This window comes from Cyprinodon variegatus, unplaced genomic scaffold (genome assembly GCF_000732505.1).
Source record: "Cyprinodon variegatus isolate N-32 unplaced genomic scaffold, C_variegatus-1.0 Scaffold307, whole genome shotgun sequence".
Taxonomy (NCBI): domain Eukaryota; kingdom Metazoa; phylum Chordata; class Actinopteri; order Cyprinodontiformes; family Cyprinodontidae; genus Cyprinodon; species Cyprinodon variegatus.
In genome coordinates this window covers 134,185-148,274 of record NW_015150760.1, presented here as the reverse complement: position 1 = coordinate 148,274, position 14,090 = coordinate 134,185, and the positions used below count along the sequence as shown (strand labels likewise).

Genomic DNA, 14,090 nt, shown 5'->3' with positions numbered 1-14,090 from the left:
CCTTTAGAGACACATTAAAGCACTGCTTGTATAGAAGTTTAAAATTTCACGTAGAATGCAATGTTTTGCTGGTAAGTTGGATTCGAAGTTCAGTAAATATACATTGAAAGTGAAATACTTTTTGAAATAAAGTAAAATTATCTCTGTAGTAAACAGCAGGGATAAGATTGACTGACAAGAGGAAGTGCATAAATTGCAGCTCATAATGACAATTAACATGGTAATTAAAATGAATGCTGGACAAAACCACTCACAGTAAAAAGTTTTATTGCTACTTGGCTTAAAGTTAATTAAAAAAAACTCATTAAAAATTGAAAATAATATTAGCAGCATCTGAAATAAAAAAAAAGTGATTATCTTTTATTTCACAGGTTCAAATGAGTATAAGTCTGTCTGAAAAACAGCGAAAGTGCTATTTGTTATCTCCATTCCTAAACAATGTCATTATTTAATACTCAACATAAATTTTAGCAGCAATCTGCATGCTAGGAAAAAATATATTGAATATGCTTCATTTTATACAAATAAATCATATTTCGTATATACTATATGTTTCTCAGTTTAGGACATGCTTCCAGTATGAAATACAGTTACACATAGTACCCTCAATGGTGCATTAATGAGTGCCAGTTTTCTGAGGAATCCCAATAGGTTTCAATTCTGAAGCAAGAGTGATATAGAAATATGCATGATAAAATCAAGTACAAAAATAAACATCAAGCTTCTTGGCATTGAGAAAAAAAACAACTATATCAAGCATATTTAAAAAAATAATCTGCAGGAAGGAAACATAACATTGAACAGCGGCTACTTTGGTCACATATTATACAGTTGGAGTGCCTCTGATCATTTTCGTTCACAGTTCACACAGAGTTACAGTCAGACCATTGGTCACACAGGCATGCATGCACTTCTCACTACACAGAAACAGATATTTTGCAAGCTTGTTCAGTCGTGGAAAGAGAAAGTATTCTGTTAAAGTTATTAACTGAATTAGGAGAAGAAAAAACAACTGTCATCTGCTTTCATGTATGTTCCCTCTACTTGCTTGTGAGAAATGTTTATTGAGTATTGTGCTAAGTGATTTATTTTTTTTTTTTTCAAATCATTCTTCACAGCTCCCTCTTCCTGATTCTGTGCCCCATTCTGACTAATTTCCGGGCACAATCACTCCCTCACCAGAAACTAAAAGAAGCTGAAAAATTCAAACCCTAATATGGCATCAAAGAGGAGACAGGCACAGTTAGATAGTTAAGAGTTAAAAATTGACTCAGTTTGGTGAAAACTACAGAGAAATGTCATATTCATTTTTAGACTGGCAGCAAAGCACAAAGACAGTAGGTCAAAGGGATGGACAGACACAAAATGCCCTATGCAACATATAAGCACAACCTCAACTACATCAGACATACACACAGCACTCAATAGTTAGACGTTTTGACTGACAGGATTTATGTGGTATCAGTGACACTTTCATTACATTTATATTTACACTTAACATGTTGCATATTTTACAAGAGAACTCAAAGAATCACACTGTTTTTGAAACCTCTGGGAAAGATCAAGTTCCTATCTGTTGACTTGGACAATCATTATCTGTCTTAGAATGTCTGCAGTGTCCAGGAATGTCTCACAGACTCGACTCCAGATACTAGATGCATTCTGATCGTGGACATCAGACCCACACTGTCCAATGTGTTTGGCATCCCCGACATGGGTTGATAAAGTGACAAGAATTAGCCATCAAAGTGCTCTATAGGTAAAACATAGCCTGGTATAATCTTTGAAAAATAATTTAAGGAATTGGAAAGTAAGTATGATTACAGTTTAAATTTACAAATTTTATTTCATTGTTTTGAACAGGAAAATTTCATTTTTAAATTTTGTTCAAAACTAATAAAAAAAATCAACATAATATTTGCTAGTCATGGCTACAAGCAATGAATTACGTCCAGTCTGATTAGAAAACAGAACTTTAAGTTGGTATAAAAATGGCACGTGTAAACAGAACCAGAGCGATATGCTATCCCACAATGTACTAACGCGCATTCTATTTCCTAAAGTGGTTATACTGGTGTTTCTTTTGTTGAAGGTTGAAAAACTTTGCAGAAAAGAAAATGAGATTTTATTATGGACAAACTCCTTAGACCTTTTGAAACCTTAGTTTGGAAGCTCCGGTTCGCTTGTTCTTCTTATGTTGTTTTAGTAAAAGGAGTAAAAATAACGACACATTTATCTTTTCTTGTAGAGAAAATATTGGCCTTTTTACTCTATTCTTAGAGAAACAAAGCAAGGAAGGACAACTCAAAGAAATTATTTCTAAAATGAATTTTCTTTAAGGCAAAAAAGCTTTAGTCTCAACAGTTCCAATAGAGATGTTAAATAAAAAAACTACAGAAGCTTGGGTTTAATAAGAAAATAACCTGTAAAACTAATATTATAATAATTTACTATATAAGTTAACAAAGATTAGAGCTTTAGGAGAGCAGCTAAGCTGCCTCACTTTCAAGAAAAAGGGAGAGATGGAGGCATTCAGTCCTGGATACACTGAGGTTTCCACGGCAGCACAATACTGAATTTCCCCTGATAGTTTAGATATAATAAATATGAATGTGATTTCTTTCCTTGGGTATAGCAACCCTTAGATCTATAAACATTGCAGGTAAAAATTAAAAAAATGAAATATTACATTCAGCAGAATAATATAAACTTAAGAAAGACTAATCAAACAGTAAATACGGTATTAACTACATGTATACTTTGAAGGGGAAATACAACAAGGGGATGTTTTAAAAAATTGCCCGTGCCACAGTTACTGGGAACCATGGCAATTTTTTTTCTTATATAATAGAAACTTTTTAAATTTCAGATCTAAGTTTAGTAGATAGTTTTGTTTTTTAGTTGATTACCATTATATTAAATTGCCTACTCTCTGCCCTTCCACTTCTAGACTACCTAGAACAAGCCATTCTGACAAACTAAAATGTGACAAACAAGACTTGAACATGTTTATTTTACCAAACAGTGAGGAGGGTCTCCTCTTAAAAGTTCTTATATCTCCCTCTTAGAAAAAAAAATATTTTAAGGCTTTTATCACATCTTTGCCATGGGTATTAACAGTACATATGATATTATGATAGCCTATACACTTCTGTTGCCCCCATATTTTATTCATTGTGTGCTGAGATCGAATAAAGCATTAACCAATGGAAGGAATGCAGTGCATATGGAAATGTACATAGGAAGAAAAAACAGCTTGAATTATGTCACAACAAAATGAGTCTCTAAGCCCAAAATGTAATCTTTACAAAATGGTCTGAAGGATCGTAGAGTTATTCTCAGAATTTTGTTCACCCCACAATATTTGATCTGATTAATAGATGTTAATTTAAAGAAAGTGAGTTAGCTATAGGTTGTTTATGCCCGCCAGATTCTCAGCGTGGCCTGGCAGATCCCATGTCCCTAATCTGGACACAGACTTAAGTGAAAAGCAACTTCTAGGTTTAAAATTTCAGGTGAAGAAGAAACAGTAAATTAATCAATGCAAAAAAAAAAAAAAATGTATCTTTTGTTGAGGTTTCTTCCTTATGTACCTATAAAATATAATATATATTCATTAGTAAGGATAAACTGTCAGCAAATGAACATGTTTCAAGTGTTAAAAATAAGTTAGCATGAACAGAGATTTCAAACAGAGGGCAAATCTAACATAATTTTATGTTTGCAAGCTGACGATTATCTATACGATTAGTTCAAATTAATGATCAAAATGTGCTTAAAGTCATAATATTGTTTTTATCATTAGAAATATAAGTTTAATATTTATATATTTTCACTTCAACTCAGTAAAGATACCATAAAAATCTTCAATGCCAAACTGCTTCCAAAAAAAAGCCAAAATTAGTCATTTTAGCAGCAAGCAGGCAGTTACTTGGCTGGTCCTTGGCTGGTTCCCTACAATTCCTCTTTAAACATCAATCTTTGTCCTAAAATGTTATTTCTGTCATGATTTGTGGACAGTAAGATCTAAAGAGAAGCGCCTCCTCCTGGTCAGACCCTGTAAATCAGTAAAAGGGTGGAGTCAGAGTAAAAAAATATTCATGCCCAGGAAAAGAAGGGGGTAACTCTAGTGGCTGGAAGTCGGAGGCGATTTTGCTAGGAGTTGAGGGGAAGTGGGCTGCCATTCGGCTGGCTTTTGACTGCGAAGGGCCAGTCTGAATGGCCGCTAATGTATTCTTCTCTTCAAATGTTTTTTTTGTTCCGTTACTAAAAAAAAAAAAAAAAAAAACCCCAAATTTAAGGACAAAATGATTGCCCTTTCGGTCAACATTAACAATATGATTTTTCCTTTTAAATTGTAAGAAAAATACCACAAATATAACCTAAACAATTAGTTCATTATCATAGGGTAATCTCTATATAAACTTACTTATGTGTGAAGAGATTAACCCACTAGTTTTATTTCTAGATATTAGTTTGACAGATTTATACAGAAGAAATGTGGAAATTATGATATTACTTTATAATAATTGAACTTTATTGATCTCAGACTGGAGAAACTAACCCTCTGCCTTTAACCCATCCCCTTGGGGAGCAGAGGGCTGCCATTGTGCGGCGCGCCGGGGAGCAATGTGGGGGTTAAGAATCTTGCTCAGAGACCCAGAGTGAAGGCTGTGGGGATCGAACCAGCTACTGGCACCCTTCTCAAAGCACAAGTGCACTGCTCTAACCACTAGGCAAACACTTCCTGTTCAGACAATATGAATCTGTGGTGCACAGAATAATCTGTGAAAAGATCTAAACATGAGCTTTGGGGTTAAACATTACTTTACTTTCACTTTGTTAGGCTATATTTGGGTGAGATAAAAAGTAATGTTTTCAATATATTTCTCTGAGCTAATTAAAGACAACAACAGGCCAATCTTTAATAGCAATAAAAATATGTCAATAATTGTTGAGTGTTTGGAAAGACTCTGCCCTGTCTAAATGTAACTAAAACATGCTCTCAACCCAACACTTAACCTGGATGCATTGAACTCTCTGATGTGTCGTTCGTAATAGGCACTTTTTCAAGCTTGAACATTAATCCATCTCCGCAGGACCTGAGACACCTTTGGGTTCCTGAATTGAAGGATGACCACAATGTTCTCTGTACCCTACAAACTGCTTAGCTTTTGAAGTAAAGGGAAATGCTGTTGACATATTGGACATGTGGAAATCTTGTTCAGCCCTATTGTCATGAATACTAAGAGCATATTCCGTTTATCTCTAATGGCACAGTACAAGTTATTGACAAAGTTCTAAAGGCTTTTTCTTGTCTTTCAAAAAAAAAAGATTTAAATGGCAACATTTTCCAACTATACCGGCTGTGGGAGATAGTTCCTTATCCCCAAAATGGCACAATCCAAACTGAGGCCAAAGGGCTGCTCCAGTGTCCTAGAGGGCTGTATCATAGACTTCCTGTTGCAGAATGGTACCAAGTCCTGGCCCTGGAACAAAGCTGGAGGCAAATGGCTGAGGGTGTGTTTGATCCCACAGTGGATCTTTTCCACAAGTGAGCTTTGGGGGTGTGGAGATGCCTGAGACAAGAAGACTCTGGCCTTTCAGTTGCTCCCTGACCTCCTGCTCAAGACCAGGAGGCACAATTAGTTGATCCTCTGGGTCCTGCTGAGCTGGGGCAGTGAAGTAGCCAGATTTTTTCTTAGGCGCTTCCAGGGCCACCTCAATTATGTTATGACTGTCCTCCAGGGCCACCACAGATCCATTGGATAGCTTTTTACCAAACAGGCTGGATGTGGAAGGTGACTTCTTGAGGTCTCCATTTTCCCTCCCACATACAGCCAGCAGACAGCCGTTCGTAGCAGAAACCACCACGCTGTTCTGTCTGCGCATTTTACTATCGTGATTTTCGAGATTCAGCTCTTTGGGGGTCTCAGTGGGCCCTGACCGAAGTTGGAAAGCACAGCAGTGAATGTCTACCTCTACCTCTAATTTGCTACCATTAGAGATGACACCCTCAAGGGGAGCTTCATCATCACTGTCCAAGCCATTGTCAGACTGGTTGCTTGAGAATGTAGCACTGGAGGGCTGGCGCTGGAAAACACCAGGATGGGTTCCTGTTGCAGCTGAACCTGGCACCATGATCCCACAGAGCGTAGGAGCGGGGTGGACGCTGCAGCGCCTCTCTGGGCGAGATGCAGAACCAGAGGATGGGTGCTCATCTGAAGCGGTAGACCCGGCCTCACTGCCCACTTCTGAGGCTGATGTCTCACTGCTGAGCTCAGTACCGATGCCACTGCTTGATGAGAGGTTACCTGGATCACTGGGGCAAGTGGTCACAGACACTGGCACAGGGGCAGGGGGTGGACCCCGCAGTTCATCGCTCAGCACCGGCTGCTCACAAGTGCAGCTGTCCTCACCAACATGCAGTGACACCACCACGGCGCCGATGTTGTCCTTGCAGCCATAACTCTGGGCAAGAGAACACAGTTTTTTGGCAGCAGCACATGGATCTCTCACAGCCTGCACTGTGTGAACAGCCTCCTTATAAGACACCCTCTCAAAAAGGGCCCGGTTACCCAGGATCAGGAACTCATCCTTGGCACAGAGTGGCTCAGTGTGCACCCAAGGTTTTGGTAGCACCCAGGGAGACAGATATGAGCAGCCCAACAGGCGGGAGCAGCATGTTACTCCACTCACTTTGTTATCCTAGAAGAGAAATGATGCCACAGGATGTTGTATCACATCTTCACATATAGAATTTACAGCTATTACATTTAATGGGAGTATTACCTCTGTTATAATGGCCTTATTGACTTTAACCCTCTCCATTTCCTCAGTAGAGCTCTCCAAGCTGAAAACGTTTGAGAGCTGTACAGGCCGTCCATCACGGCACAGAACTGCCTGGCACGTTCCCACGTTGGCCAGAGTAAGGCTAAAGCAACCCCCAGATTCGGATTGCTCACGGTGAATGTAACACAACAAGGCAGAAGCACCTAGTTTTTGTCCAGCCATGCCCAATTTCCTGTTCAGCAAGAAGAAAACACTTAGTAACTTGGTCTATAAAAGAAAAAAACACATTAGCCATATTGTTTGTCTTACCTGTGTGAAGTAAGAAAGGTGTTGCACATATACACTGAGTCAGTACTGGAGTGCTGTAGCTCTTCACAAAGGACATCTCCCATGGTGCACTGCAAGAGCCGCGGTACCTCCTCGTTGCGGTCACCATCAAAGATACCATAGCAGCCTTCACCACTGTCTCCAAAACAGTCCACAGCAAGCACAGAAACACACAACCTGTTCAACACAAACAGATTCACACTCACAAAGAGATGAATAAATGTCCTGTGTAAATTCCACACATCTGGCAGTACAGCATTTCATGAAACAGATTAAGTCCAAGCACTAATTCCGATTCAAAAGTTAATTCCTCAACAACACAACACGGATCACACTCTGACCATATTTGTCTGTTCTTTGCTTTTTTTTATTTGTGTAGTTTCAGGTTGTTTTTTTTAGCAGTTACAGGTTGTTACTTCCTGCAGCTCCTCCCTGATCTAAAAAAGGCTTGTATCAATCTTAACAGCCTAAGGGATGATTGGCAAATGCACCAAAGACCTTTGGGGAATCCACAACTGCCATAGAAAATCGTCAGGAATGCTGCGAGTTGTAATTTATGCCCCTTTGGTTCCTCAATATGAATGGAATGATGTAAAAACACAGGCCTATAATTATAATGGTTCTACTTGCAAGAAAAAAAAAATCGTTAATGGGTTGGGTGTATTATTGTTCTGTTGTGTGTATTAATTCCATAATTTTGTAATGAAATGGTCTATTGTTTTGGCATCCGTTGATCAAATACTACAAATCAACAAATATGTTAACCTTCTATGAAAAAAAGAAAAAATTAGGGTAAATTCTTAACATTTTTGCACATTGCTGTACATTATTTAAAGTGCACCTAATCAGAATTAGCTAATAATGAGGTAATTCACAAAAAATGATGAATCTTGAGATTTAATGTGTGTGCATGAGGGGTAATAATATTTGAATGCATCTGCCCTTGCATCCTTCATTAAATCAGGCTTACTTACATTCTACAGTGATGCAATGATGTAATTTCTTATATGATGATAAATATTACCTAAAAAGTTTTAACCTCCACTGAAAATTAATCATACAAAAAATGAAAGGAGAACACACTTATTCCTTTGTCCTTTCATCTCAGAGTAACCGTGCTTCCAGAGAGTCGAGGGGCCCAGGGAGTCTCCAGGTGTTGGGGCGGATTTCTGGTCTAATTTTAGAGTGGAAATGTGACTGAAGAAACAAGAAAACACAGAAACAATGTAGAACAAGGTGGTTATAAAACACATGAAAACCTGAAAAAAAAAGTGTTGATAGAAATTTAATTGAACCAATGTTCTGGTAATATTGGACCTCAGTGCAGCGTTTGATACTGTTGATCACTTGATTTTATTAGCGCGTCTATAAAACTGGGTCAGCCTTTTTGATAACCGCTCTGGACTGGTTTAAATCCTACCTGAAGGACAGGAACTTTTATGTATCAGTAGGGAACTTTAAATCAGAGACTAGAAAAATCACAGGCAGGGTTCCTCAAGGCTCCATTCTGGGGCCCCTCCTATTCAACATCTACATGCTCCTCTTGGCTGAGATTATAGCAAACAAGATCAGCTACCATAACTATGCAGATGACACACAGCTTTACATTACAACATCACCAGGTAACTATGAACCCATCAGAATGTTGGTTAGAACAGATCATTATGTGGATGTGCCTTAATTTTCTACAACTGAATCAAAACAAAAACAGAGGTAAAAAATCTTCGGACCAAAGTAGGATAGATCTAGAGTTAATTTAGCTTAAGCTATTACAGTACAGCTAGAAACCACTGATAACATCTGAAATTTAGGTGTCATGATGAACTCACACATGAGCCTTCAGAGGCACATAAAGGCAGTTACTAAGTCAGCCTTTTATCACCTGAATAACATCTCCAGGATTAAAGAACTAATGTCCAAGCAGGATAAAGAAAAACTAATTCACACATTTATCTTTTTTAAGATAATTTTATAGGGTCTAGTGGCCTTTATTTTTGTATTTTTCAAAAGTAGGCAGACAGGAAATGGGATTAGAGAGAGATGGGAAACATGACACAAAGGTCACCAGGTCAGGATTCGTACTTGTGATGGCCACTTTGAGGACTAAAGCCTCTGCACATGGGTCACAGGCTTAACCCTGCACCATCCTCGCACCCCCTAAATGTATCTTTGATAGGATTTATTACTGCAACAGTTTATTCATAGGTTTGCCTAAAAAGTCCATCAGGCAGCTGCAGTTGATCCAAATGGTGTTGCTTGTGTTCTCACTAGAACTAAGAAAGTAGAGCACATCAACCCAGTTCTGAAGTCCTAACACTGCCTCCCTGTTGCTCAGAGAATAGACTTTAAAATCCTTCTGTTAGTCTATAAATCACTGAATGGTTCAGCACTAAAATACATTATAGATATGTTTTCAGTGTATAAACCTCCCAGACCACTCAGGTCTTCTTGTTCAAGCATACTCTGTGCACCCAGAACTAAAAAACGGAGAAGCAGCATTTAGTTCATATGCTCCAATTATCTGGAACAACCTACCAGAAGACTGTAAAAGTGCGGAAAGCCTGAGTTCTTTTAAATCAAAGTTAAAAACCCATTTTTTTAGAGCTGCCTTTGACTGTTGAAATTAAACTGCTAACTGAGGTGTTTATAGTTTAAGGTTGTGGGTTTTTTTTTTTTTTTGCTTTACTACTTCTTTTTAATCTATTTTTATTTTACTCTTTAATTAATGTAAAGCAGTTTAAATTGCCTATGTACTGAATTGTGCTATACATTTTTTATGTCTTTTTTCTAATGTTCATATTTGTGTTTAATGAGAAACTTCCTTTCCTTATTCTTTCTACCCTAGAGAAATGTTCTTTTTTGTTATTAAGACTAGCTCTTCAAAGCTGCATAGATCGTCATAATTTTAGGATTTTACAACTAGGAAAATGTTCTGAGCAGTCATGGACGCTCACCTGAAAAGGTTGAGGGTTTTGTGTTCCAGCGTGAGGCTGCTGTTGCCCGTCAGGTCCAACTCTTGCAGAGTAGCAGGCAGAGAGTCAGGTAGTTGAATCTCAGTCAGTTCATTGCAGCTCAGATCTACAAGCTGCATGTAAAAACATCCAGATCACACATGAGGCAGATAACTGTGTGGTTTGTGTAGCCAACAACAGAGGCAAAAATCTAACCTTGATCTCAGGCAGGTTGAGGATCTCTGGGAAGACTGTTATTTGATTTGAGTGTGCTATGAGAGTGTGGAGCCTCTTACAGCTGGAAACGGTGGAGGGGATCGTCTTTAGCTTGTTCCCACTTACATTTAGCTCCTCCAGCAGCTCCAGTTTACTCAGCTTACTGGAAACAAGAGTTATGCATTAAAACACAATCCAAACACATAAAATGGTGAAAAAAATGGTACAAGCAAGAAGTTATATTAACAAATTTATTCCAGTCATTGGGATGTTAGACTATCTAAAAAAAAAAGATTCACAATCTTAGTTAACAAACCTGGCGGGGAAGGAGAGCAGTTGATTGTAGGCAATGTGAAGGATCCGCAGGTTCTGGTGTCCGACTAACAGAGCACCACAGTTCTCATTCAGATTGTTCCCAGTCAGGTAGAGCTCCTGGAGCGTGCTGAGGCTCTCCTCTGATTGGCTGCTGGGGGGAATACTTTCTAAGGCATTGGCTGACACGTTTAAGTATTTAAGGCTAGAAAGGAAAACAAGCACAAACAATATATTAATCATTATCAGAAATACTTAACTAAACTAGAAGTAAAAGCTAAAATGCAAATACTTTCATATAAAGATGAAAAGTGCAGCAGGAACTATTAAAATCTGAAGGGAAAATATTGCCTTTTCCTCGACAGCATTCAGGGTGACAACTTAGGGTTCACATAGCTTTCAAGTCTTATCATTTCCTTCTTAATATTTATCATTTTCTGCAGAGGATCCAGTTAATCACAGAGGTAAACATCCTACCGAGCTGAGGACTGATTTGCATATCCATTAAGCTGCGGAGAAGGGTGGCAGTAATTTGAATCGCAGTAGTTCTTACGTAATGGGCGTTATAAAATCATTACTGGTGTGTATCACTCACTGAGCAGTAATAAAACTTGAAGCAGTAAAGTATGATTATTGTCATGATTTCAAACAGACTTTGGTGAGGAGCAGCCAATAAAGGTTAAAAGCTTGTTTAGATCTTGCTAGCTGTGTGGCTCTTTACTGCATAAGTAAAATAGATAGTGATAATCTTCTGAGTTTCAATTACCCCCCCCTCTGGTTCACTGCATGTACAGTTTTAAGAGAAAATGTATAGAGATTTTTTTTTCAGAAGTCGCTGCCATTAAGTCTCCACATTAGAGACCATAAAGTGCATCAGAGATTTTCAACAGATAATGGGTGCTAAGTGGTTTACCACGCAGGAAACAAGGAAGCACAGGATGCTCCAGTTATAGTGGGAATGCTGCATTGATCTCGACCACGTTCTCTCCATAAAATCATTATGGACTGTGTTACAGTAACAGTCCACAGAAACATACGAACAGACAGCTTGTGGAACCTGTGGACGAAGAATTATAGAAAAGCATCATAAAAAAGACTTCAAAGGTTGGGACACTAACTTTAAGGCCTTGCAGAAGAGAGTCTCTGGAAGACCCACAAGCTTGTTATGTTGCAGGTCAAGGGCTTCCAGAGGGATATGGTCAAGGAGGTCAGGCACTCTCTGCAAGTGGTTGTTCCCCGCCAGCAGCTTTCTCAAACTCAAGCTGTTCAACAATCTATTAAAGACATTGCAGAGTGAAATCAGGAAAAAGAAATATTCACTTTCAAATGAGCACACTACCCATTCAATCTGTCCTTAATATCATTCAGTCTAAAGCAGAACAGGATGGTCATGCTTCTTTTACTGAGAAAAAAATGTCAACCCTTGTAGGGCCCTGTGAAGAATTTGGAATAGAGATCAAACGATACAGTTTTCTTTAAGGCTGTTGCTGATACAAAATATTTTGACATTAGTCTAACTGATCCCCAATATTTGCTGCCGGTATTTTTGGCTGATTCTTCAAGCAAATATTTCTTTTTCTTCCTCTATTTACATGATAGAAATTACAATAAAAACAAATGTTACATAGGTCTCAACATCAGCCAAAAAGGAAATTTAAAAAGCAATCTAAAAAAAAATCAAATAATGCTTCAACAATAAATCGCAAATGGAAGGAGCAGCAAAGGGGGGTTTTATGCACCAAAAAAACAAAAACATTTTGTGTCTATTTTTTACAACCCAAGTGAATTCATTTATTCCAGAAAAGTATGAAAATAAACATGATATATGTCTTAAGAGGATGTTATACAGAAGGTTAAAAAAGCTAAATGATTGAAAATTATGATCAACATTGAAAGTTCATCACCGTTCTTGCACTTTTAAGGTTTAAAAATGTAAAATAAACTTTCTAACCTGGATGGAAGTTCAGACAACAGGTTTTGCGAAACTCCCAGCATCTCGATTTTTTGACAGTCACATACCCAGTCTGGAAGATATTCCAACAGATTCCTGTCTCAACACACATAAAAGATACACACAGACATTCAGAGTGAGGAAAGCTGGCATTTTGATGTATTCTACTCCTAACATTCTTATTTCCAGAATTATAAACAGGCCACTGGGATTTATTTTGATTTTTTGTCTGTATAACATTTCCTGCCTTTTTTCGAGACAGCTTCAACTTTCTATATCTGGTCGTTATGCAACATTGCTAGTGCAATAATGGTTTGCAAGACAAAAGATAATTAAACCACATGTAAAATCCTCTGAACTGATAGAATGTTATATAAAATGTAAATCTAGCAAAGCAATCTACTAAAACAAAAAACTTTGCAGCTCAGTAAAAGTCACTTTTATGTAGTACTAAACATAGCTGGTAGTACTAGATAGTTGGTGAAGTACTAAATAAGTAATACATTTTAACCTTTCAGGTCATAATCATGATACATATCGTCATAATTTTGGAAATAATAAGAAATTTGAAATTATGATTTATCCAATAGGAATGCAAATATATAAGTATAACAAATAACGACTCCCTTTTTCCTCTCAAGTAGCAACAGTGGTGAAAATTCATCAGTAAATACTTTTATATTTTAATCAGGCAAAATGTTTCCCTTTTAAAAATATTTTACTTATTTACTAAAAATACAACTTTTACACACTTGATTTTTTTAATAAAACATTCTAAATATGTTTAACATGTTTGAAAATAACAGTGTTATCGGCAGGATCGTTTATCCAAATCTAATAAATTGATCATTTAATAAGCACCTGATGTTTATGCCATGTGAAAATAATGCCCTATTCATGTCAATAGGTTTTAAATATTTATCCGAAAGTAGAGCTTTTATCAAAAATAAAGTTACTTTTTTAAATATGAGCAACAGTTACAGGTTTTAGTTAATGACAACATCTTTAATAATGCAATGAGTTAAACTGATTTAAGCTTGAGAGGAAAATCCAAAGGTTATGCTATTTATTAAAACATTATTTTGCCTTGATCTGTTTGCAGACTAAAGCAGAGCCATTGGAATAGGAGAGTTCCAACAACCCATTGGTGACAATGCGCAACATTTTGACGACTTAGCCGCTCACTGTAGCATTGCCATAGACATTAGCAAACACTACTTCTATGGTGTTATGCGTTTTCCCATAAATGCAACCAATATGGTTAATTTTAACAGGCTTTTAAAGCTAAGATTATAAAATTATGATTTAATTTAATCTTATCTTAAAGCATCACATTTTCAAAAAGAAGCTCTCTAAAATTTCAAAGTAAAACAAACACATATGACATGGTCTAAGAGAGTAGAGGCTATATTTTAAACATTATTATTTTTAGTCAAATTAGATTTTTAGTCAAAATAACAATTTTATATGTAAAGAATCCAGAATATTATGTGGAAGTTGGGGCATTTTAGAAAAAATAAATAAATAAATAAATAAATAAA

At 37.2% G+C, this 14,090-nt stretch overlaps 1 protein-coding gene across 1 annotated transcript in view; it reads right to left on the bottom strand.

The window, feature by feature from the left end:
- Window positions 1-280: 280 nt before the first annotated feature.
- The window catches only part of phlpp2 (PH domain and leucine rich repeat protein phosphatase 2), a 27,410-nt gene continuing 13,600 nt past the window's right edge, over window positions 281-14,090 (bottom strand). Inside the window, exons 6-14 of the mRNA XM_015384198.1 lie at window positions 12,550-12,645; window positions 11,717-11,872; window positions 10,603-10,803; window positions 10,287-10,449; window positions 10,074-10,204; window positions 8,203-8,316; window positions 7,102-7,296; window positions 6,793-7,024; window positions 281-6,708 (exon numbers count right to left, since the gene is read on the bottom strand). Of these exons, the coding sequence (XP_015239684.1) occupies window positions 5,437-6,708; window positions 6,793-7,024; window positions 7,102-7,296; window positions 8,203-8,316; window positions 10,074-10,204; window positions 10,287-10,449; window positions 10,603-10,803; window positions 11,717-11,872; window positions 12,550-12,645 (2,560 nt within the window). The 3' untranslated portion in view covers window positions 281-5,436. The remainder of the gene's footprint in view (window positions 6,709-6,792; window positions 7,025-7,101; window positions 7,297-8,202; window positions 8,317-10,073; window positions 10,205-10,286; window positions 10,450-10,602; window positions 10,804-11,716; window positions 11,873-12,549; window positions 12,646-14,090) is intronic.